The sequence below is a fragment of the Pagrus pagrus genome, assembly GCF_965226575.1.
Source record: "Pagrus pagrus genome assembly, chromosome: 15".
NCBI lineage: Eukaryota > Metazoa > Chordata > Actinopteri > Spariformes > Sparidae > Pagrus > Pagrus pagrus.
In genome coordinates, this window is record NC_140199.1 from 21,954,709 (window position 1) to 21,976,753 (window position 22,045).

Sequence of the window (22,045 nt, forward strand, 5' to 3'; positions counted from 1 at the left end):
GGAGCCGGTCCCAGCTGACACTGGGCAAAGGCAGGGTACACGCTTGATGAGTGGCCAGTCTTATCAAGATCAAGTGTGATGGAAATTGTTTTCGAAAGGAGAGGCAGATGTTAAATGTTAAGCTGATGACACACCTGCCTGATAATTCCAGGACGCTAACAGAGCGTAAATCTCTCTACAGTAGAATGAGGATGAACCCAAAGTTATATTATTCGTGCCACAGCATCAAACCTCCCTGATCACTTCTCATGGTGGTATTTTATTGAATCCTCTACTTGGAATTGAATTCTGATAAACAAATACATCAGGTAGTTATCGAGATTCCCTTCTGCTGTCGCCTTCATACCTTTTTCTCACTATTTTCAAACTTCAGCTTGAAACACTTTAAAAACTGTGCCTAACTGGTTCCTGCATTTTCTTCTAAAGCCTTGAGTCATTTGCAGATCTAACACAGTTATCAGGACAAAATGTTGGCAGTAACACACGTGTGTGTGTCATAGGCTTCGTACCATATTGACATTTCTACTAAATGTGTCATATTACATTCAGATTACATGACCTGACTTCTCATGTCTGGAGGTGGAGTTACAGGTGAGAAGGATGATCACAGCTGGAACAAACAACTGGATATTTTTTATGAGACCTCGGGACAACAACACAATCGCCAGGAAGTATGTTTCTGCAGAACCACAGATTAGTTCTGCTTGGGTCTAGACACAAAAACCCCCATTGGTTAGGGTTTGGAAAGCATCATGGTTTGGCTTAAAATCCCTGTTTTGGTTGCCACAATCACAGATGGAGATGGTCCGCATTCCCATGGAAAATAGACGGTTTTGGTCACCACAAGACCTGCTGGACATGTCCCCAGGTCTCCTTAAACAACAAAACAACCAGTTAAGACGGCACAAAAACAACTGGAAATGTCTCCTGGGTCTCCTGCGAACTGGAAATGTCCTTAAAAATATCCTGTGGTGGGACTTGAACTCTAGTCCACTGATATGACATTCTTATATTTTAGCTGCTGAGCTATTTTATGCCTTAAATTCTGATTAGATTTTGTTCAAATGACGTGATTTCTAAATTGTAAATGGACTATAGTCCTTTTCCAGGCTATAGACTGCTCAAAGTGTCTTACAACACTTGTCACATTCACCCATTCACACACACTCATGGCAGAGGCTGCCGTGCAAGGTGCCAACTGCTCATCAGGAGCAATTTGAGACACTTTGACATGCAGCAGTGGGAGCTGGGGATCCAAACCAGTGACCTTACAATTACTAGACCACCCGCTCTACCTCCTGAGCTACAGCCGCCACATTATAAATATGTGTAAGAAGACTGTTAGAGATGTAAGAATTTCTTTTTCATCGACTGCTTCGCTGTAATTGTTGAACAAATGAGGAAAACGCTGCTTCAAAGTGCAAGGAAAACAAAACAGAAGCTTTCAGTGTTTTTTAATTAGTGACAAATGATTTGATTCTGAGCTTAAGACAGTTAAAGGATTAACTGAAGGCTTTTGTTAAAGAGCTGCTTTTTGTCTGGAGAAAAAAAAAATATACCATGTCAACCTCAGAAACTATAGCGCATTCTGAAAAAGAATTACACCTCAAGGTTTTCAAACTGATGTTTATTATGAAAGACGTCAGGCGATGTCAAATGTGCCAGTCCGATCAGACTTTTTCTTATAATGACTGATCGCTCAGAGTCGGCGTGAAACAGATGAAAAGACCTCCTGAGGACACTGCCGAGAGAAAGGCTTCTTTTGTGATTAAAAAGTCTCTTAAAAAACCTTCGTATATGTTCAATCTGGTCAAAACAGAAGGCCTGCATTACACGTGTGACATTTATAACCGCAGGAACAACAATCTTGAATCAATTTTCTTTGACAAAGCCATTCAGTCAGATTTCTATGATAAAAACATTGTCTTCTGCTACAAATATTGGAGTACAATACAAACACACTGTGGAAAAAATGAAATATATATAAACAACATGTCATAAATGTAATCATCTAAAATCTTTGTGATATTAAAAGGACCAGATGGTTGATGATAAACATTTAACAGATGAAAAAACATCAGAGAAGAACGACACAGTTGCTTTTCTGTGGATGCTGATATTTTGTTTTATCTCTCCTTCTCAATATCCTGCAAGATAAAAGAAATGATTATATTAGCATTTTCTAATATCAAAGAGACTTTACATGTTTGGCATCTACTTAATGTTGATGTACTCACCATATTTTACTGACAACAGCCAGAGGCATTAATACGACAACTCCAACAAGTAACACAGTTGCAAAGGCGTATAGAAGATAATCTGAGAAGATAAAACAGTCATGCTATTAAAAACTGTATCTGATCCATCCATCCATTCATTAGCTGCACCCACTCACCCTCAAGGGTCACCGTGGGGCTGCACTCTGTCATTGGGTGACATGGGTGAAAGGTGATGTACACCCCGGACATGTCCTCAGCCAGTCACTGAGCTGATACTGTCAGTCATTCAGTCCCAACTTCAGCCTTACCAGCCGATGGGATCTCATGGGATGGACTACAAACTGAACACCACTTTTAAGAACATTCTGTGTGTCATGCCACACTTCTTTTTTACACCGTCTGCATTTTAAGAGTTCTGGATGTGACTGAAAGGACAGTGCCAAGGTGCGCGCTGTCTCATGAGCACCACCTTCTGCAACGCTGATTTTTAGTCCTTTTTTTTCGCTGTCTTTTCAGCCAGCTAAAATACTGTTTCATCATTGACGTTTCACAGAAAACTCATTTGTGTGATCATCTTATAATCTGTTCATTTGTCGGTTGAAAGGGAGACAATTGATTAGTGCGAAGGTATTTCTGCAAAGTCATATTGCACCGGCTGGTGAAACGTGGTCTACATGAAGATTTTTCAATGTTACTGCCAGAAATATTAAACTAAATAGGCTTTTTTGGGTTAAAGTAAGTTAACTTATTGTGATATTGTGATGCTGTGTATGTGAAGTCACATATGTTTTTATTTTAAGTAAACTTAGGGATGAATGTTAAAATAAGTCAACATTGATTTTTGGTTTTACACAGGACTCTTGGGCCTGCGCTGCCTGAAACGCCTGGTTTGGAGATGAGCCTTTACTTCCATAACTTCTGTGCATCACTATGTAACAGGCGTTATATAAATATTGGTTAAATATATTTATTATAAAATATATATACTCCAGTCAGTCAGCAGATGTACAGTTGCTACTGCTGTAGCCTTGTTATTTTAGATCACACTACCTTGCTCGGCATCACCCGCCCTCCTCTGATTGGCTACATCCTGAAGTAATGCCCATGTGCAACTCTCATCAAACAGAGGTGAGCTTAAACAAAGCATTCAAGACACAGTGTGTAAAGGGATGCTGCAGCAATGCACAATATGAGAAAAATAATGTGTTTTTTGAAAATTAAAGTATCTTAACCTATTCTACTAGGACCCCCAAATAAAAGTATGAACCTGAAAATGAGCATAATATGACCTCTTTAATGTAGACAGCGTTAAATAACGGCAAAAGGCAAAAATGTGTCGTTATAAGGCAGAAAATAACTTCAGACATTGGACATTTACCGTGTGTCCATGTGTGAACTTGCTCAGATTCACTGATTTCAGGAGGTTTAGAAGGACCACTGCTGCTTTCCCAAGATGTCACTGAAATACAGATGAAAAAAGCTTTGAAACATTTCCAATAAACATATTAATAATGAAAATGCCTGCTTCATAAATCACTACCTACTCACAGAAATGAGATCTATTATGAAGAACATCATGAATCATGTTGCACTTCAGGAGAGCATCATTACGCACTCCACTGCAAATACAAGGATGATGAAGGGTTGTGCCCAGAGTGGCCAGAAAGGACGCTTTACATTCAGAATCTGCACCAAGGATGAGAGCTGGGTCCATTTGGGTAAAACATTCATCTTTTTGGAGGTCCCTGTTGGTACATTGTGCGTCTTCAGAGCTCCAGCATTTGGCTACCATAGTTTTCAACAGGTCTCTGATAAATGAGAGAAAACTGGTTTTAGCTGCTTTACTTTGTGGGAATGTAGGAAGAATACACACAGCACATTCATCATCTTTAACAGCCAGTGATTGACCTTTAATTCCATATAATTAATTCTGATAATTCCACATTAAGTCTGATATTGAACTAAAGTTGTGTCCATTGTGACAACCCATTTTAAAGTAATTGGGTTTTAGAAGACACTCAGGACTTCACCTTGACGGTCATTCTATATTTCCAGAGTTGTATTGCACCAGTTCAGCATAATGTTTTCTCCCAGGATCCTATTTTCCAGGGTCATTATGTTATCAAGATCTTTTGTTCCCCACACTTATACAACATAATGGGAACATTATAAAGCGTCCTACCTTGAAACATACAGTGTGACCTTCTGAACATAGGACCTTGGGAACATACATTTGCTCTGGTACCTTGCATGGTACATGGTGCATTACATATTCATTGCATCATTTCTTCCCACAAAACACCAGAATAAATGTTGGCAATGCACATTTCTGCAAACCACAGATATGCTGAAACTTGACATTTCTTTATGCTCAGGTTAGGGTGAGGAAACCCCCTTAAAATACCTGTTTCGGTTGCCACAAACATGGCTGGTGATGAGTTCTGATTAAAAATATCTAGTGATTTCACACTTCTAATGTTGAAACACAGTCTTGAGATGCGGTCACTGGCTTGTAACTCCACCAACATCCCCATGACCTCCCAATATGACAGAACATGATACAACATGTTTTGTAGAAATGTCAATATGGTACAAAGGCAGGTGAAGCGTATTAATGGTTTTACATTTCCTTCTGCCATTTTATTCTGTAGCACCACTGTTGTGTCAGACTGTAGAGAGAGACAGAATAGCATCGTACCTGCAGTTACCGTCCTTAACACAGTGGTCGACTGTATCTTGACAGATCCAGGGCTCGTCTCCACATGTGCCGGTGTGCAGGGCAGTTTTCATTTGCACACAATCCTCATCTGAAGCCTCACACTCACACATGACCAGCATTTCAGCGACATTGTGCGGCATGCTGCTGTAGAACTGCTGAGTGAGTCGCTGACAGCTGTCCTGGTTGCACTCCTCTGCGTCACAGGCCTGAAGAACGAGTGCGAGGTACCTGTTGCAAACTGCATCACTGAGACAGACTGCGAATCGGTCTGAGCAGGACCCCGCACCATCGTATACTAAGAAAATAAATGTTTTTTAGTGAGTTTTGAGATTGCAGAAACACCACTTCTATACCATTTTTTTTTTTTACCATAGTATATAATTACCATAGCCTATTAAACTGCTTGACCGCCAGTCCATCACTGTGCTCCTCCTCTGCTGAGCTGCTGCAAAAATACACAGAAACATGATTCTCCAACAAACGCTCATTAAAGCCACTCTGCTGCTCACGACACTCATTCTGTGGCACAATAGTGCTCGTTCAAACAGTACACCAGATCGCCTTTGGTAAACAAAAATGTAATTTCACGTGTAAATGCTTATCTAAGAAACTACTGAGAATACTGCACCTGGCTTTCGGCGGCATTGTTCAGCCAGTGTTCGCATGGAGTCACAGAGCCCCTCCTCCTTCCAGGTACACACACACCCTCGCAGAGAGGGGAATTGGTCCAGCGCGGTTTGGATGGTCATGTTACAGACCTCGGAGCCTTTTGTTCGGCACCCTTCATCTTGAATAATAACAGAAGACGGAGGCAGAAAAACAGGATTTACCGTAAGCGAGCAAGGTGTTTGTTTGTGAAACAGGTGTTTCACACGTGCCCGCTGCTCTGCATGACACCACAACTTCATCAAAATACAGGATTCAAATGTATAATCTGTTTATTTCATTCCACAAACTTTGCTCCAGGCTACTGCCTCAGTTATTACATTTCAGCCAAACTGCAAGAGGCGCAATTTGATTACATAGATTCATGTCCTGAGCCTCCCGGGGAAATGCAATCACGACTTTTAACATAGTGATAACACCATGTTCCAATCACTCACAGCAAAAATGGTGAATTACAGGTGAAAGGTGTAATTTTTACCTCCGCAGACGCCGTCGTAAAATGCTTGTTCACTCTTGCACAAATCTGACATGCAGATGTCAACACGAGCCAGGCAGTCAGAGGGTGGAGGTAACATGCTGATGCTGATTATCTGAGGAATAACAACTCCTGAAATACAAGTACATGCCAATCATTTATTCATCTTGAAAGCTCTGCACAGCATCTAAATGTTTTAAACATTTTTCTCAAGCTTTGATAGAAACCGGAGGATTCTGGATGTGAGTTAACTTCACTGACTGAAGCCATACTTTACCTGACTGTTCTTACATTATAAACTATAAGACATGCAGCTCTAGCTCAAAACCTAAGTTTTGGCTGACAACACACAGCAACTTTAATTTTGCCTGTCAAGAATCAGATGTTTTATAGAGACAGATGACTCACCCAGTATGACCGCAGCATCCAGGCGTACCAGTTGCATGATGGCTGCTGTGGAGCTGTGAGTGAATGACTGAGGCTCTCCTGCAGCTGATCTGTCCCTCTGGATGGTGTCAGCACTTAAGCTGGGACACACCACCCACAGTCAACAGGATGTAACACATTTACTGGAAGTTGTATGACGTATGCAATTCAAGAACAAAACAGGCCTGAGAGAATTACAACAACAAATCTTTTAGTCTGAGTGTACGTATGGCTCGTCTGCATCTGAGGGCCTTATTTTTCTTATCTTCAAGGGTATTTTTTGGTAGGAGGAATTCCTATTCTGGGAGGAATTGACTTTACTGCTATATCAGATTTCACTGTTGATGATTTGTGATTATGATATATCATGTAATACCCTGTACCGTATACTTGAGGTGTGATGGAGATCACAAACAGTCGGTTCATGACCCTCTGAACTGCTGATTTAAAATTAGAAAAAAAGATTTGTGTCCCTAGGTGTTGATCAGTAATTTTTTTTTGTATCAATGATTTAAATTAGCCATAATCAATATCTTTACAGAGACAATATATTATGACTGCTTTTTTGTAAAAAGAGTCACTCGTAGATGACCCAACACGTAGTTATCACCCAGCTGGGCAGTTCCTCTTCGCTCTACTGAGAATTTGATCATTTTCAGCTCATTATTTTGGGTTTATGGCCACAACTTTGCTGTTTTGTTTCACACTGATGGCTCTTCTTAAAGGAATATTCTAGTATTTTTAAATGTGGGTGCTATGTTAATCTTTTTGGTATGTAATTGACTCAATTTTTGGAATGAGTCCAGCAGTTTGCCTTCGCTGGCAGCTGTGGCAACTCCGACTGTCAAAGTTATTTCCACTAAAAGTGCTTCTGGCCACTGACAGGCTGAGGTTATTATTATCATAAGTGTATGACAACATTACAGTTAGATTCCTGAGGACAAAGAGCTTTTTGTTAAATAATAGGATTCCTTTTATAACCAGAAACACAAGTCTTGTGCAAGGAGACCGAATCAAATTCTCTGTTAGTGTAGCTGTGGTAAGACTTATTCTCCAACCCTAACCCTATTACAAAAATTCATAGTTATGTGTGTTTTTTTTTGTGAGAGTCTTGTCTAGACGAGAGACAGCAGAAGATCATAAATATAAGCAGTTACTTTATTAATAAAAGATGTGCAGAAATACAGACACTGAGGAACAAACTGACAACCAATTAAAACACCTTGAAAGCTCACTGGAGCAGAAACATCAAGTCAATGAACTCAAAAGGCTAAAAAGCCTGAATCAGACTGAATCACATAAAAAACTGTTTTCAAAATAAATGAATTTGTGAATAATTAAACAAAGGAGTCTGAATCACAAAAACAATATCCTGACTCTTGTCATGTTTCAGTTCTATTCAATTTCAATTTCAACTCATGTTTTACATCTAGTCGGAGGTGTTCATGCTGCCAGACATTATATAAAACTTCAGTGAACATGAATGAATTAAGTGAATATGAAAAAATTAAATGACAATGTTTTTTTTTTTTTTATTTAGTGGAAACAATTGAACTGTGTGTTCAACTTGACATGCATGATCACACTTTGAACAAAGGACGTCAGAAATCTATCTTGTTGCACAGCATCTGCACATTTCTGTGCAGGATTTGTAATTAGCTCCTTGATTGACTGCATTACCATGTAAAACCAAAAGCCATGTTGTGTCATAGTGTCATTAATTAGGAGGCCTAGCCAGGAATACACTGAATCAAATGAGCTTTCAGCAAGTCATTTCAACACATTCACTGACTTTGAAAAGCCGAACCGAAACACAAGATGGTTCTTGTTACAGAAAGGCAAAATCATCACAAAACACTGTCAAACACCGGAACAGACATCCTTTTTACACACAAAATCAAACTGAGCTGCATGATATAAAAACCCCCAAAACTGCTGCCTTGTTATTGGTCTCCGCTATAAAAAAAAACAACATTTGTGCAGAATGGATTAAATAAAACATTACAGCACCATAGACGTGGTATTATTTTTCAAAGCACCTGAAATATTTTGGTAGCTTGGACTGGTGTTTGAGATTTCATGCGGTTGTATGTACGTGGGGAATCTTAACAACTTCTGGTCCATCAGTAAAAAACTGAAAACTTTAAAAAAATGTTCACTGATTAAATGTTTCTTCTAAAGAGAAATCCAACGAATTCAACACCAATTAAAAAAGTTCAACTGGAGACCGCTTCTTAAAAAAACACATTAAAACATAGTCATTAGCATCAGTCAGCACTGATTAACTCTCAGAGCGATAAAGCCCAAGTTAATTTATTCATTAAGCACATTTAAAACCAACACAAATTGCTTCACAATGAAGGCAAATACACATTCAAATAAGTTAAATGAGTGAAGGTATGAGGTGCAACGAAACATGTAAATCTAATATAAACATAATACATTACAAAATATGCACAAAAAGAATGCAATTTCGGTTTTAGATAAAATAAAGTGTGGCCACAATTTCTTCACAATGTCGTCATCACAGCTTAAAATAAGAAACGTGATCAAATCAGCGATATCTTTGATGACTTCTGAGCCAAGAATCAAAGCAATCCTGACAAAAGTCAAATGGCACCACGGTTGTGCCCTGAAAGATGCTAATGTGTAGTTTAAAATTTAGAAAATGTCGATGGGTATGAATATCAAAACCAGAGCCAGAATAAATGTTGGCATTGTACATTTATGCAAACCATGGATATGTGGAAACTTTACATTTCTTTATCTTCAATTATCAATTGTGCTAATGCTCTGGTTAGGTTTAGGCATAAAAAAAAAACTTGGTTAGGGTTAGGAAAAGATTGAGTTTTGGCTTAAATTACCTGCTTTTGTCGCCAAAATCATGGGTGGAGATGCCCGACTTCCCATTAAAGATTTAGGTTTGTTTTTTTGACGCTACACAGCTGGAAACATCCCGTAGTGTAACGCTTACTAATGTTGAAACTATTGTCTCAAACTGTATTGACTGGCTTGGCAGGCTTCTCGCCTAACTCAACCAACTCCCTGTATGAAAGTCAGGTTATAAACATGTGATGTGAATGTGACATGACATGTAATATAGACATTTGAATGTGGTGCGTAGCCTATGACATGTACAAATGTGAACATATAACTGCCAACATTTTATCCAGACGATTTATTCAGTTACAAATCTTTTCTCATACATAAATAAAACATTTAGACTTTCGACAAATTACATTCTTACTCATCAGCAGCTGTTGAGTTGACAAGTTGTGACTTTAAAGTCACTAAAAAAAGCTGACATTTGTTGAACGATATTTTCCCGTCTTTGTTTTTCTGACGCGACAGTGTTTGTTCTCTTGTTTGTGCTATTCTTTCACATTACTTTTCCGCCTTCTCCTGATTGCTTTTCCAGTTTAACAGATTTACCTGATTAGCTTGATTCAACAAGAGATTTCCACAGTATTTCTGTTTCTTTACTTAATGTCAGAGTGCTTTAACAGAGGCCTTATTTATACTGCTGATTCCAATGATGAAGAAGTCGTTCTTAGCATTTGCATTCATGTGCTTTACTTGAGACTATGTGACATGCTGCATGTTTGTCGATCTACATTTTATGACCACAAATCTTGATTACGTTGAACAACATTTCCCTTGCGAAGAGATTCAAAGTGGTTGATTACCAATCTAACCTACTGTGTATGCAATCTGCCCGATGAAAAGGGCTCCTGGCAGAAAGCTTGTTTTTGTAACCACATTTGCATGGTGTGCAGAAGCGGCTTTGATTTTCTTTCTCTCATTGTTTTTGGGGTCTGATTTGTGCCAGCACACACATCATGCGCTCCACAGAATCAAAATGACTAATTAATCACAGTTTGCAGGTTTGTCTCATATTCATGTTAGAAACTTTTTGTTTACTCCACTTCAAGATTGCACCCACATGAAAGCTTATTAGCTGTAAATACGTTTAGCAAATATGTGCTGGTTGTAAATACTGATGAGAATAATATATGTATAGAAATATGTAATGTATCCCTCTTCACAGTGATGTTGTGCTTTTGCCCTGACCCAGGGAGCTATTAAGTTTCCCTTAGAGAGCTGAGCACAGGAGAAACTGCCCTCTTAAAGAAATCATGGTTTGAAAAGAGAAGCAGCCTTGAGACCGAAAAGCTGTCCATTCACCAGCAGCATCCACTGTGAAGGGGAAGGTGAAAAAACAGTGCTTATATCTGCCTCACTGTGAGCTGAGGGATGCCCTTGAGTGTGAATGTATGTTACTGGGACTTTCCTCGAACAGATTGTCTGACTTTGACCTGAAATAATTAAGAATCAAAATAGCAGACCATGACATGTAATGCATACTGTAAGTCATTTTCCTCACTGGGTTTCACTGACAGCCAGAGTTTATGTCTTATCCTGATACCATAGGTGAAATATGTTTGCAATAAAATGTTATTCACACCTGAGCGTTCTCTCAGTCAACATGGAGGAGCTCCAGATCTGTCTATGTGTGTGTAACAGCTTGTTTACACCTGTACAAGCCTGCGTAATTAAATTAATCCTGGAATAATTGGTTTACCGTCAATTATGTTAGACAAATATGTTGTTTATTTAAAGACCCTCAATAAAATTATGTTCATTAAGTGAAATTATTGGAGAGTTGGACATTGAGAATGACAATTAGCAGCCTAATAATTCTTGCACAATTTGCACATTTAAAAGTTCACTTTAGCGTTGTTAGAAAAATATCCTCCTTTTTTTTAGTTTGAAAGAAATCTACTGTTTTCCCAACAGGACAGTGTCCCCTGCGCTCTGGAGCTGTCAGTAAAGGCGACTGATAGAAGCATTTCGGTGCATTTCAAAATGGAAACCTTTGAGAATCTGCTGCCTCTGAATGACTCAGTGTTGATTCTACACGGTGCTGAAAAATTCATTTCATTCTTGTAAACAAAACCTAAAGATTTTATGACTCATGGTGTTAAAAAATCATTTTGCTTCGGTGCTACACATAGTGGGCAAGTGTGCAGCTACATTAAAGAACGTAAGTCCACATTGCTGATTTTCAATTTTCAATTTTCAATGATCAGCAATTCAATATGAGTGTTGAGTGAAAGCAGGAGATCTCACAATGAGCTCAGGCAGGACACATTCTTACAGGAACCATGTTGAATATTCAGGTGTTTGTGCAGTTATAAGATTTTCTTCCCTATATTCTCTATGACTGCTCCTCCATTGAAACAGCCCAGTAAATAAATAAATAAATAAATAAACAATGACATACAGTAAATAGTCATAATCTGTAATACTGAGTCAAAAATAAAGTTATACAGTTAAAACAGTACATTTAAAATACAATACATCTGTGCAATTAAAACCATATATACAATTAAAACCCATACAGTATATCATAAAATACATGAGGTATGAATAGGAAACATTCAAATGGTGTCTTTTGATAATAAACTCTGTAAACTGTTTCTGGTTGTCACATTTCTAAAGCTCTTGTTTCTATAAAGTGCCCTTGTGAAAATAATGAGAACATTAAACAATAATTCAAAAGTCTATTTTTCTTTTTTTATATAAACATCTGAACATCTACCTTAACGATGAGCATTTCCTTTGAAGCATGAACTGGTCAGAGGAACTCCACATCTACACTACCTGATCTGAAATGCGCGACACATTGTCCATGTTGTTAACTTGAGTTGACAGGGATTTTCGGCTGTCTGTGCTCGCTCTGGTCCTTGTCCTTGTCGTTTGGTCTTGTCCTTGGCCATAACAGTGGCAAGAAAAGGCTGCTTTGAACTCCTCGCGGAATTTACCTAGTGGAAAATAGAAACATGTAACCAACTCAGAAACCATTCAGTTTGAGCTCTTTGTAGGACTTGAACCAAAGCAGTTGCATAATGGCTGAACCTTTAATAAGAAATTAATGTTTACAAGATCTGATTGAGTCCAGATTCTTTATAATTACAAAATCTTTCATTGCTTTTTCAGTACATGATGCCTTACAACTGTGATAAACCCTTTTAACTCAACCTTTTCCTAGATTAATATTTGTTATATGCACAATATAAAATCAGATGAGGAAATTAAAGCAGTGAGTTGTGTTGTTGTTCCCAAACTGTCCATTAGAGAGCAGTAAGGAGCCCACATAGGTGGTCTAAGTGGGGAGGCAGGTTAAAAACTTACCACTGAGGAAGTTGTAGATGATAGGATTTGCTGCACTGTTGGCATATATGAGCCAATGTGAGAATGTGAACCACGCATACACTGTCTCTCTGTCGTTTGTGTTCTTGAACGTCCCAAAGACCCTGCAGGAAAAGCATCAATACGTGAGCCTTGGTTTGTCATAGCGTCTATTGTTGCTCTTATCCCATGCTTGAAGCAGCAACCCTCGATTCATTACCTTTTCATGACATTGAGCACGCTGATTGGCAGGTAACAAAGGGCGAAAACAAAGAGGACCACCATCAGCATGCGAGCCGTCTTGCGCCGAGCTCGCATCTGTTTGATCTCAGCACAAACCGTGCTGGTCCTGACCCTCACGGCCTCTCCCAGCCCTGAAGTCTGAGCTGAGCACTGCATGGACCTCCACTTCCTCTGCATGACTGATGTGTTTCCAGGAATCTGTTGATTATATATGTGCATATATCAGGCGCTGAAACTCGCCAAAAGAAACTCAGATCGTTGATTAAAAATGGGCTTGTAAGAGCTGATGTAAGACCTGAATACACACCTGTTGAAACCACAGCTTGTGACATATCTGGATATACGCCAGCACCATGAGACACAAAGGTGCAAAGTATGTGACAATGAAGAAGCAGGTGTGATATACCTTTGGGTAGATCTCAGCTGTTGAAAAAATAAAAGCATCAATGTTAATACAATAATCCCTTAGTCTTTTGCATAAAAAACCTCACTGGCTAATGATCCGGAGCATCATTGACCATATTCACACAGCTGCCATTTCCCTCTGATGTCACGTTCAGGGTGGGAAGCTCAACTGGGGTGCTGCTATGTTCCAGATTGCAAGCTGTGCAAACATACACTGTAGGCAATCTGACGAGTTATTATCATTTCACCGCTTCCAGATCGATCAGCGACAGAAAAGACAACGGACAGAGAAAATCCAGAGAGCCATCAGGCTATTTTTGTAAATTATTGCTATTTAGGTAAAACAGCATATTTGACTATTAACTTCTGTTAGACAGCAGCGAACATTAGCATTCAACCACTTCCTACTTAACATTACTGTTTGAAAGGAATACATTATTACTAAAATATCAACCCCTATCTTGGACACATTTCTTCAAGCCTGGAAGTGAAACGCACTGGATGTAAGTTAGCAAACGGGTTATCAAATATGTAGTTTAACCTCAAAATATGGCCCAAATTCCCTCCTGATTTTTATTGCCCGAAAGCTTTTTTCCAGTTTCTACTCAACTGGTAAATGATAAAATGATAACACTTTGCCAGAGTCTCTGTGTTTGTACGACCTGCAACGTCAGAGGAAAATGGCCGCCGTTTGAAAAGGGTCAATTGTTCTTGTACTTCAAGGTATAAAGCACATAGTCATAGTATTGCACTGCAGTATTATAAATAAAAATAAATAGGTCATTAAAATGTTACTCGTTATAACATAACCCTGTCCATTATTTTAAGCTACTTACAGAAGAAACATAAGCAACACAACAGGTAACAGGGGTTGTGCTCAGAACTGCATGCCAATTGCAGTCAAGCAAGCACAGCTAAAGTGAAAATGTTAAAATGATTTACAAAAAAAACATTATCTTCGTCCAATGGTTCATTAATGATGATAAATGATCCGACATTTAAGGTTTTATTAGAGATATAGAGACTCAGTTATTTGATGGGAATCAGCGTACCTTCTTGTGCTTGTGTGCCGCTGTAGCTAATCAGTAAATCAGTTCTAAATTAATATTAAAATGTTCTTATTATTCAAAATGTTGTCTTCGCCCTTGAATAACCTGTTGGTGTGTTGAATGAAACCACAGTGAGGGCATATCTTATCTGTCCTTGAGTTTATATGAAGCATTATATGACCACGTTTTCAGCTCAGTAAGTCTGGTTGGAGGTTTAGTTGTTGCAGCATCCCATTTCATGCCATTTGTAATGTTGCAGAGACTGTGTGTGCAGCTATTATCTAGGTATTGCTAAGTGGAGTGATATATGAGGTTATTTCCAGCTATTTTATGCGACTGCTCGATGAGTATTCAGTTTGGTTAGATCCAGGAGAAAAAGCAAATTTTAAGTAAGCCGGACAGTTAATCTAAAATGATAGTCTAAAATGATATTTTAAGATCCTGAAAACTAAATGTGATGTTACAAATTCAATCAATAAGTGTCCTCGCTGATGGTTGAGGTGGATGTATTATTCAGCAGAATATATTATATCTGCAAAGTTATGTATGATTATAGCTTAAGTATTTTTTAAATTTATGAAATTCACACTGTCCAGACAAAATGTCCTACAAAGTGTGCTGAGAAAACCATGATTTCATTCATAGATGCCTTGGGAGGCAACAGGGGAGGAAAGCTTTAATGAACTGAAATGTGTGACTGGGCACATGTGTGGATGTTGAGGGAGAGGTGGTAGTAGTGTGGCTGATAGTCATACAAGTCAAATCGAGGTAAAGGATGATAGAAATATAAATGTTATGTACCAGTGGGAGTCTGTATGGCATTCTTATTGTCTCGTTTGGGATGCTCTGTGGTCTGTTGTTGGTGTTGTGAGGCTGTGGTTCAGGCTGCTTCAAAGGCTGATCTCATATATGTCTGGTCTAAGTGCTTTGAACTGTGAAGTGTTGAGTGCCTCCTTCTTCCAGGTTGTTTATGTGGGTGACCCGCACATTATTCTTTGAAATGTGACTCAGAAGAACTCTGCCTCTGCTCTGTTGTGGAGGGTGAGGTAGATAATAAGTTTGAGTCAGGGGTTTCTAGTGAATAGGATGAGCTGAATTTGATGGGGTTGAGTCTAATTATCCTGTTGGATCGGGTTTCTATTGCAGTGATGCATGTTGGGAGTTTTTTTGTTGTTGCTCAGGGTGGGAATGATTTGGATTGAGTCCAGTAACAAGGGCAACCAGGAAACTGTGAGACATGGTCAGGTGTAGATAAGAAAAGGGAGTGGAGCGAGGACTGCACCCTGCGGAACGTCGGATTCGCTAATGAAAGAGGTGAAGAGGGAAGTGGAAAACTTGTTTACGATTCATCTGTGATTGCTTCTGATAGTCTGTGGATGCTATGGAGCTGTTTTTATGAAAGCCTGATGTTTAGATCATTGTGAGTCTAGCTCAAGGGCAAGGGGAGGTGACAGCAGTGGCACAGGTGGTGAAGAGAAGGGAGAGCATTGAAGTTAGTTTTCTGGTGCTTGCCTGATTGAAATGGTGTCAGTGTCTAAGGGCTTTAGATTAGAGGGACCCCAGACTGTACCATTTTGAGTAGAGTACAGAGGGGAAGCCTTTCAACAAACTGAGTGCTCTAAACAACTCATATTATGTCGAAATTGTCTTGACTGTTTTTGATATAATTGGTATATGTTTTTTATTGATGATGAACTATCTTGCCTGTATAAAGGAGCTATAGGTCGGAGGGGAAGATTAAGGTGGACGGGTTTCAAACAAAGAGGGGGAAGGTGGTAGAAGGGGGGTAGAAAACAGATAACGAGCGTGAAAGAGCAGATCAATTCACTTGGTTGGAATGAAATTGACTGGGAACAGTCTGTTCCAAAAGAAATGTCAGGTAGGAAGTGTGATGCGGTTGCTTTTGTTAGGACAAGATTAGATTCTTGGCATTTCTGGCCATGGTGATTAACTGTGCTGCTGAGGCGGAAAGGGAATCGGAAAAAGAACACAAATAGTTGCGGATGCTGCAATAAAGTTTTTGGATATCATGGGGATTACCGGAGAGGAAGTGCAGGGGCTGTTAAGCAAGGGCCCTCTCAGAGCCAACACTGAGTAGGATGGCTAATAGAGAATGGGATGAGAGGAGGGGAAAAACTTTTCTTTAGTAAGTGGGAACACAACATTTTGGATGCAAACCGCCTCTAAAAACCAAAGAAGAAAAACAGTTGAAAGTTTGTTCAGTTGAGCTGCAGATCTGCTCGAAAGTTCGCTGCTGGCTGCTCCAATAGCCATGGGCTCACTGCTCACATTAATGCTCACTGATGGATTTCCTCGTGTTGTTTTGAAAAGTTTTTTTCAAAACCCAGCTTGGAGTGTTTGCTTGTGCAATGTAAACTTTGAATAAAACATTAACCAGTTGGCGATAACTCCAGCATCCGCGTGTTCTCCCTCAACCAGTCTGCTTTACAGTCACTTAGAAATCAAACGTCAACAGTTTGAATTTGATGCATCTGACAGCTCCCTGGCCAAAGATAACAGGGAATACATTTCTTTCCAGCTGTCACAGATCTGCTATGGAGGCAACATGACCCAGATATAGACACTGTGACATGCTTGGCTGAGTTAAAAGCATTTACTTATTACAAAAATCAATGAAAAGGATTTGCTGGTGACAGTCATGCAGTCAAATTAGTGCCCTTCAAGGAACTGCCGCAGAAAATTGTGTTAATGAGATAGACAGCAGTAAGTTGGCAGCAGGTAGTGTGGCAGTTTGCAGCCATACATTAGAGACATAATCAAGACAGGTAGACAGATTCCAAGGAGTGGCTGAGGCACAGAGGTAACATCTGTCATCCGTCCAACACTGTTTGTGAGCTGCCTTTTATTAATACTAAGACTGATCCAGGTGATAAACCTGAGTGACATGGTTTTAACCGCAGAGATTTTGTCTGCTTCGGCTTGATGGTGAGAAATTTCAAACACGTAACAATCTCCCTGGGAAAAAAAAACAGTTCTGCTGGAAAATGCATCCATCTCTTGAGTTTCACCTGTCTGTCTCACCTGAAACCTCTCCTGAGGTGATGGAGTTCAATCAAAATCAATACAGTATGTGATAGAAATCATACATCAGCTACTTATTAACTGTCTGAAATACTTGATAACACATTGATAAAGAAAACCAAAGAGTTTGCCTGTTGAGAGATAACAAGAAAACCTTGCATCTTCCAGACCAATCCTATCCAAGGAGCCTAAAAAAGAGGGAAGGGATATTCTAAAGAAGTCAATGAGAGATCCATGGAGAAGCACACTAAAACCAACATATCTACGTTGCATGACTTCTAATGAATAAACGCCTCCAGGAAATGAAAGACCACACTTCAGAGAGTAGGTTAACGACCGTATTCTTTCCCCAAATGATTGACAGGGCTAATAATGGTCCGGCCAAACTGGGCCAGCCCGGAGAAATATCGCTAATGAGACTGCAATTACACAGCGAGCAGGAACCTTAAAAATATCCGTTGTTAACCTACTCTCTGAAGTGTACTACTACAGGAAGTAAGCTAGTGAGTCGAACATTAGAGCAGACAAACACACTGTCCTGAGACACTGAGTGTGGTCGGTCTGTTCAGGGGCGGGGTTTAGCAAACGGTCGATGAAAAGAAAAAAACCTCGTTAACAGCCTTCAAAGGACAAAAAAATGCTGCTTGGAGAGATATTTTAACAGTACAATTCCTGTGTACGTAGCACTTAGGTAATCCATGACCTTCACCTTCATGTAGAGTAAGCAATCAGTGTTTAAAAAGTATCAAATTAATAGCTGCTTCAATTACTGTAACCTTTTTAAGTGAGGTGGATTAGAATATTTTCCTCTTTGCAAAGCTCCCTACCTTCGAGGACTTTAATCAGACGCTAACCCTCACTGTCGAACTCAAGCAAAAGCAATTTGCCCTTCTTTAACGGTCCTTATCAACCCTGTGAACGGTGCTGTGCTTTCATAACTTTTATTCAAACACCAGCTAAATAGAATCAGGTGCGTGCACTGATTTTAGAGCACAGAATGACTAATGTTCCTTTGAGGGTTGTATCTCTTTGAAACAGTAAATACGACCTAAGGTTACCCTCCAATGTCCTTTAGGTCATCATTTGGTGTCAGTTTAAGTAGTGTTTCAGGCAGCAAGTGAGCAACGTCACACACAATGTTTTCATGCGTTCGAGGGGGATTCGTAAGAAAACTAACCTCCCCAGTGTTCATCACACACTGTGAACAGGCTGGTCTTGTTTGTTAGTTCAGGCAGCAGGCTGCTGCACTCCATTACAATAGCCTGAGGGATCATGATGATGCACGACACAACCCAGATGCCGACAATACTCTTGCGAGCCCTCTTGGCTGTGCTCTTGAACATCAGCGGGTGGCAGATAGCATACCAACGGTCTTGGGCAATGCAGCTCAGTGTCAGGACTGATACAGAAACGGAGATGGTCTGGAAGAAAAAAGAACAGAAGCACCAGTTTGAGTATTCTGGGACTGGTATTTCCCTTCTAAAATGGCAGAAACCGAACAGATCCAATAGCTTGATATTTTAGTCATGGTTTGTTTCTGTAACACATGAGACATTCACATTGATATATAAAGTAGATGTTAATCTTAATAAAGCAACAAGAAAAAGCTTAGCAAAGGTTTAACATTAACACTCATTAGGCTTTTAGGAACATTCTTAAAGGATAAGTACCGTTTTTTACAACCTGGACCTTATTTCTGGCAAAAGATATGGTCATTTACTCACCCAGATAACTTTGGTGTCATTCGGCGTCGTTCGGACGAAATTAGATCCAGTGTAGCGGCGATATATCCATATAATGGGAGTAACGGGGCATCGACACACAGCCTCTATATAACACATTATCTGCCACGAAACTAGTTCATTTCATCAATATTTTGTTATGAAATGCTAGCGCTATTAGCCTCTGAGTCCGGGCTCGTCTATTGTCAACATCCGGGGTCTGTAGGCTGATCTACTACCTCTGACCTGGAAGATGTCGTCTCTGAGCTGCGCGCGCACCCGCGACAGCGCGCCTTGTTTACCTGTAGCTGCTGCTGCTAGTTTGACCCCGGATGTTGATAACGGACGAGCCCGGACGCCGCTACACTGGATCTAATTTCGTCCGAACGACGCCGAATGACACCAAAGTTATCTGGGTGAGTAAATGACCATATCTTTTGCCAGAAATAAGGTCCAGGTTGTAAAAAACGGTACTTATCCTTTAAGTAGTCTATGAACTGTAGACATGTTTCTCAAACTGCTTATAAATGTCTTATAATCTAACAGTAAATGTGTTTATTATGCAATTATTAACTGTTAAATAGTCTCATTAATGTTAATAAGCATCTTTTAAGGAGTTATAAGGGCCTTCTTACAGTACCAATTAACTAATGTGTATTACAATGACCTTAAAATAAAGCATTACCGTAAACATGAATATAATAGTAAAGTGAGGAATCTATGTCCGTCTGTCTGGATGTTATTAGTATATCTCTATAACTGTGCATCTGATCTACTTCACACTTGGGAGGTTTGTTGCTGAGGACACAAGAAAGTACAATGTTTGGTGCAATTTAAACATGCAACATTAAACAGCGAACACTGCTCTGTGCAGCAGCAGGGGCGTGCCTTCAGTGGTTCTGCATGAAGAAACTCATGAATGATATCATGGGGAAGCAGACGTAAACACAATGGAGATTAGCTAGGTGCAACAACTACTGTATGAGTTGCAGTAAGAGAGAAAAACAAGAGCAGAAGGTTTAATGAGTCTGGATGAGATGCAGTCAACATATTTTATATTCATCAGCGAGATTTTAAGTGGCTGTTAACAGTAGTATGCTAGCTCATGTTAGCCTTAAGGGCTTGAATCTTTACCGTTGCTTGGCAGCACCATCGGCTGCTCCTGGGTGTCTCTCTCATTGATTGTTGTGGTCCAACTTGGGAAGTAGCAATGTAATCATCCAGATTTTAGAACATAAATGGCCTATCAAACACGTTTGATATTTTCAGGGCAGTGCCGATGAGTGTGTGAGCAATGCTGAAGGTTTAAGACTGGATCTGTAAAACCCTCACATTACCATATAATCATTGCCAAACAGTGTGTTTTTGAACAGGCACTGCGCTAGTGATATTGATGAGGAACTGTATTACAAAATTTGTACTTGCTGGGGATTTGCTTTACATCTCTAAAACATTACATGTCTTCAGTCGACAGCCTTCCTATGTAACTTCAGCTCTGCCAGCTGCAGCAGAGAGGAATCTGTTCTTAGGTGTGTAGAGATACACAGACGTATACCAAAGAGTCAAAAACATGCATTGTTTCTCGAAAAGATTAAATGGGTTTGCTTTCCAGTAGCAACAATGAATTTATCATAAAGCATCTTGTCTACAATAAGAACATGTTTCAACAGGTAAGTGTTGTTCAGTATTATAAAGCCTCAGGCAAGACATCATGTATTGTTGCAGTACAACATGCAGAATCTGGCCTTGGCTGGTGGCATCAGGGAAGACAGTGTGGTGGTTAATGCACCACCATAATGAGTGTTTTTATCCATGTGTTCTTATTTTTAAAAAAATCAATAGCAATCACTTGTATTCACCAGAATACAGTGGCTACGCTAGCTTTGAAAATACTGTGAAGGTCAAGCACACATTAAGGTAGTTCAGAGCATCAGATAACGATAATGGCCTAATGGTAGTCATAATGTGCGAGAGTTAGTGTGAGTTCAGATTTGCAGGGTTCAGTTAGTCTGAAAGGACAGTGGGGGTTGAGGTCAATCCTCCCCACCTTTTTTCCTCTTATCTCCTTGATGGAGGGCAGTCCACTCTCTGAATCACTCACCTGTCTTGCTCTCAAGATGCTCTACCAGATAAAGCCTGATTTCAATTATTGATCAGGGAAATTGGACCAACATTAGATGCTGCGTGCTGATGCATGAGAAACTTCCCATGTTGGGGATGAGCTCATTCTCATCCATTTCGTGTGGGAGATAAACCTGTGAGTTGTGGGGGATTCATTTCCTACTGCCAATAAACGCTGTGCTCCATCACTTTGAAACGTTATCTAAAGGGTGCTTAAGGATGCCAATGGTATACGCGATCATGTCTGTTAACTAATTTCATTCATTTACAAGGTCTGTAAAAAAGGGGAGAGAACATTGCCCTTCAGGCACAAAAAGACAAATCCTCACATAATTGTCCTCTGCCTGACAGGAAATCAATAACATGTCTAGTATGTCGAGCTTGGTATGATGGCATTGAAACAGATAAAAGACACAAGTCTGGTTATATATCCTCTTATAGTCAACAGATCCCATGAATAGACCCAAGCAACATTGAATTGATCCCTTTTCTCTTTGAATTAAATGAAAACCTCATTGAGCTGAATTATTGCTTATTAATGAGCATGGGCACTGTGGTGCATTTTTATTCAATACTACATGACATGCTGTGTGTTGATTCCCACTAGTGCACCAAGTGTGTGTTAACCTGCCCTTGAGAATGCACAATGTCCTCCTGCTTTAGTGCTACAGTACCGACTGTTTTAGAAAATGACTTAATCTTTTGCCAAGACTTTACTACTACTTAAAAGACTTAAAAATAAACGATTTTTGTTTTCACTTTTTGGG

General features: G+C 39.7%; 2 protein-coding genes across 2 annotated transcripts in view; both read right to left on the minus strand.

Moving 5' to 3' along the window:
* Positions 1–2,077: 2,077 nt before the first annotated feature.
* On the minus strand, positions 2,078–6,931 carry gfral (GDNF family receptor alpha like; the record flags this gene model as incomplete). The annotated part of the gene is made up of 9 exons (XM_084374959.1): positions 2,078–2,147; positions 2,238–2,319; positions 3,598–3,678; positions 3,768–4,027; positions 4,918–5,233; positions 5,567–5,725; positions 6,083–6,211; positions 6,488–6,606; positions 6,882–6,931. 9 exons carry the CDS (start codon positions 6,929–6,931, stop codon positions 2,078–2,080), a joined length of 1,266 nt encoding a protein of 421 aa, XP_084231085.1.
* Positions 6,932–12,092: 5,161 nt separating this feature from the next.
* Positions 12,093–22,045, minus strand: part of hcrtr2 (hypocretin (orexin) receptor 2) — a 31,416-nt gene continuing 21,463 nt past the window's right edge. The window contains exons 3-7 of the mRNA XM_084375272.1: positions 18,614–18,857; positions 13,248–13,363; positions 12,918–13,138; positions 12,701–12,822; positions 12,093–12,330 (exon numbers count right to left, since the gene is read on the minus strand). Coding sequence (XP_084231398.1) covers positions 12,161–12,330; positions 12,701–12,822; positions 12,918–13,138; positions 13,248–13,363; positions 18,614–18,857 — 873 coding nt within the window. The 3' untranslated portion in view covers positions 12,093–12,160. The remainder of the gene's footprint in view (positions 12,331–12,700; positions 12,823–12,917; positions 13,139–13,247; positions 13,364–18,613; positions 18,858–22,045) is intronic.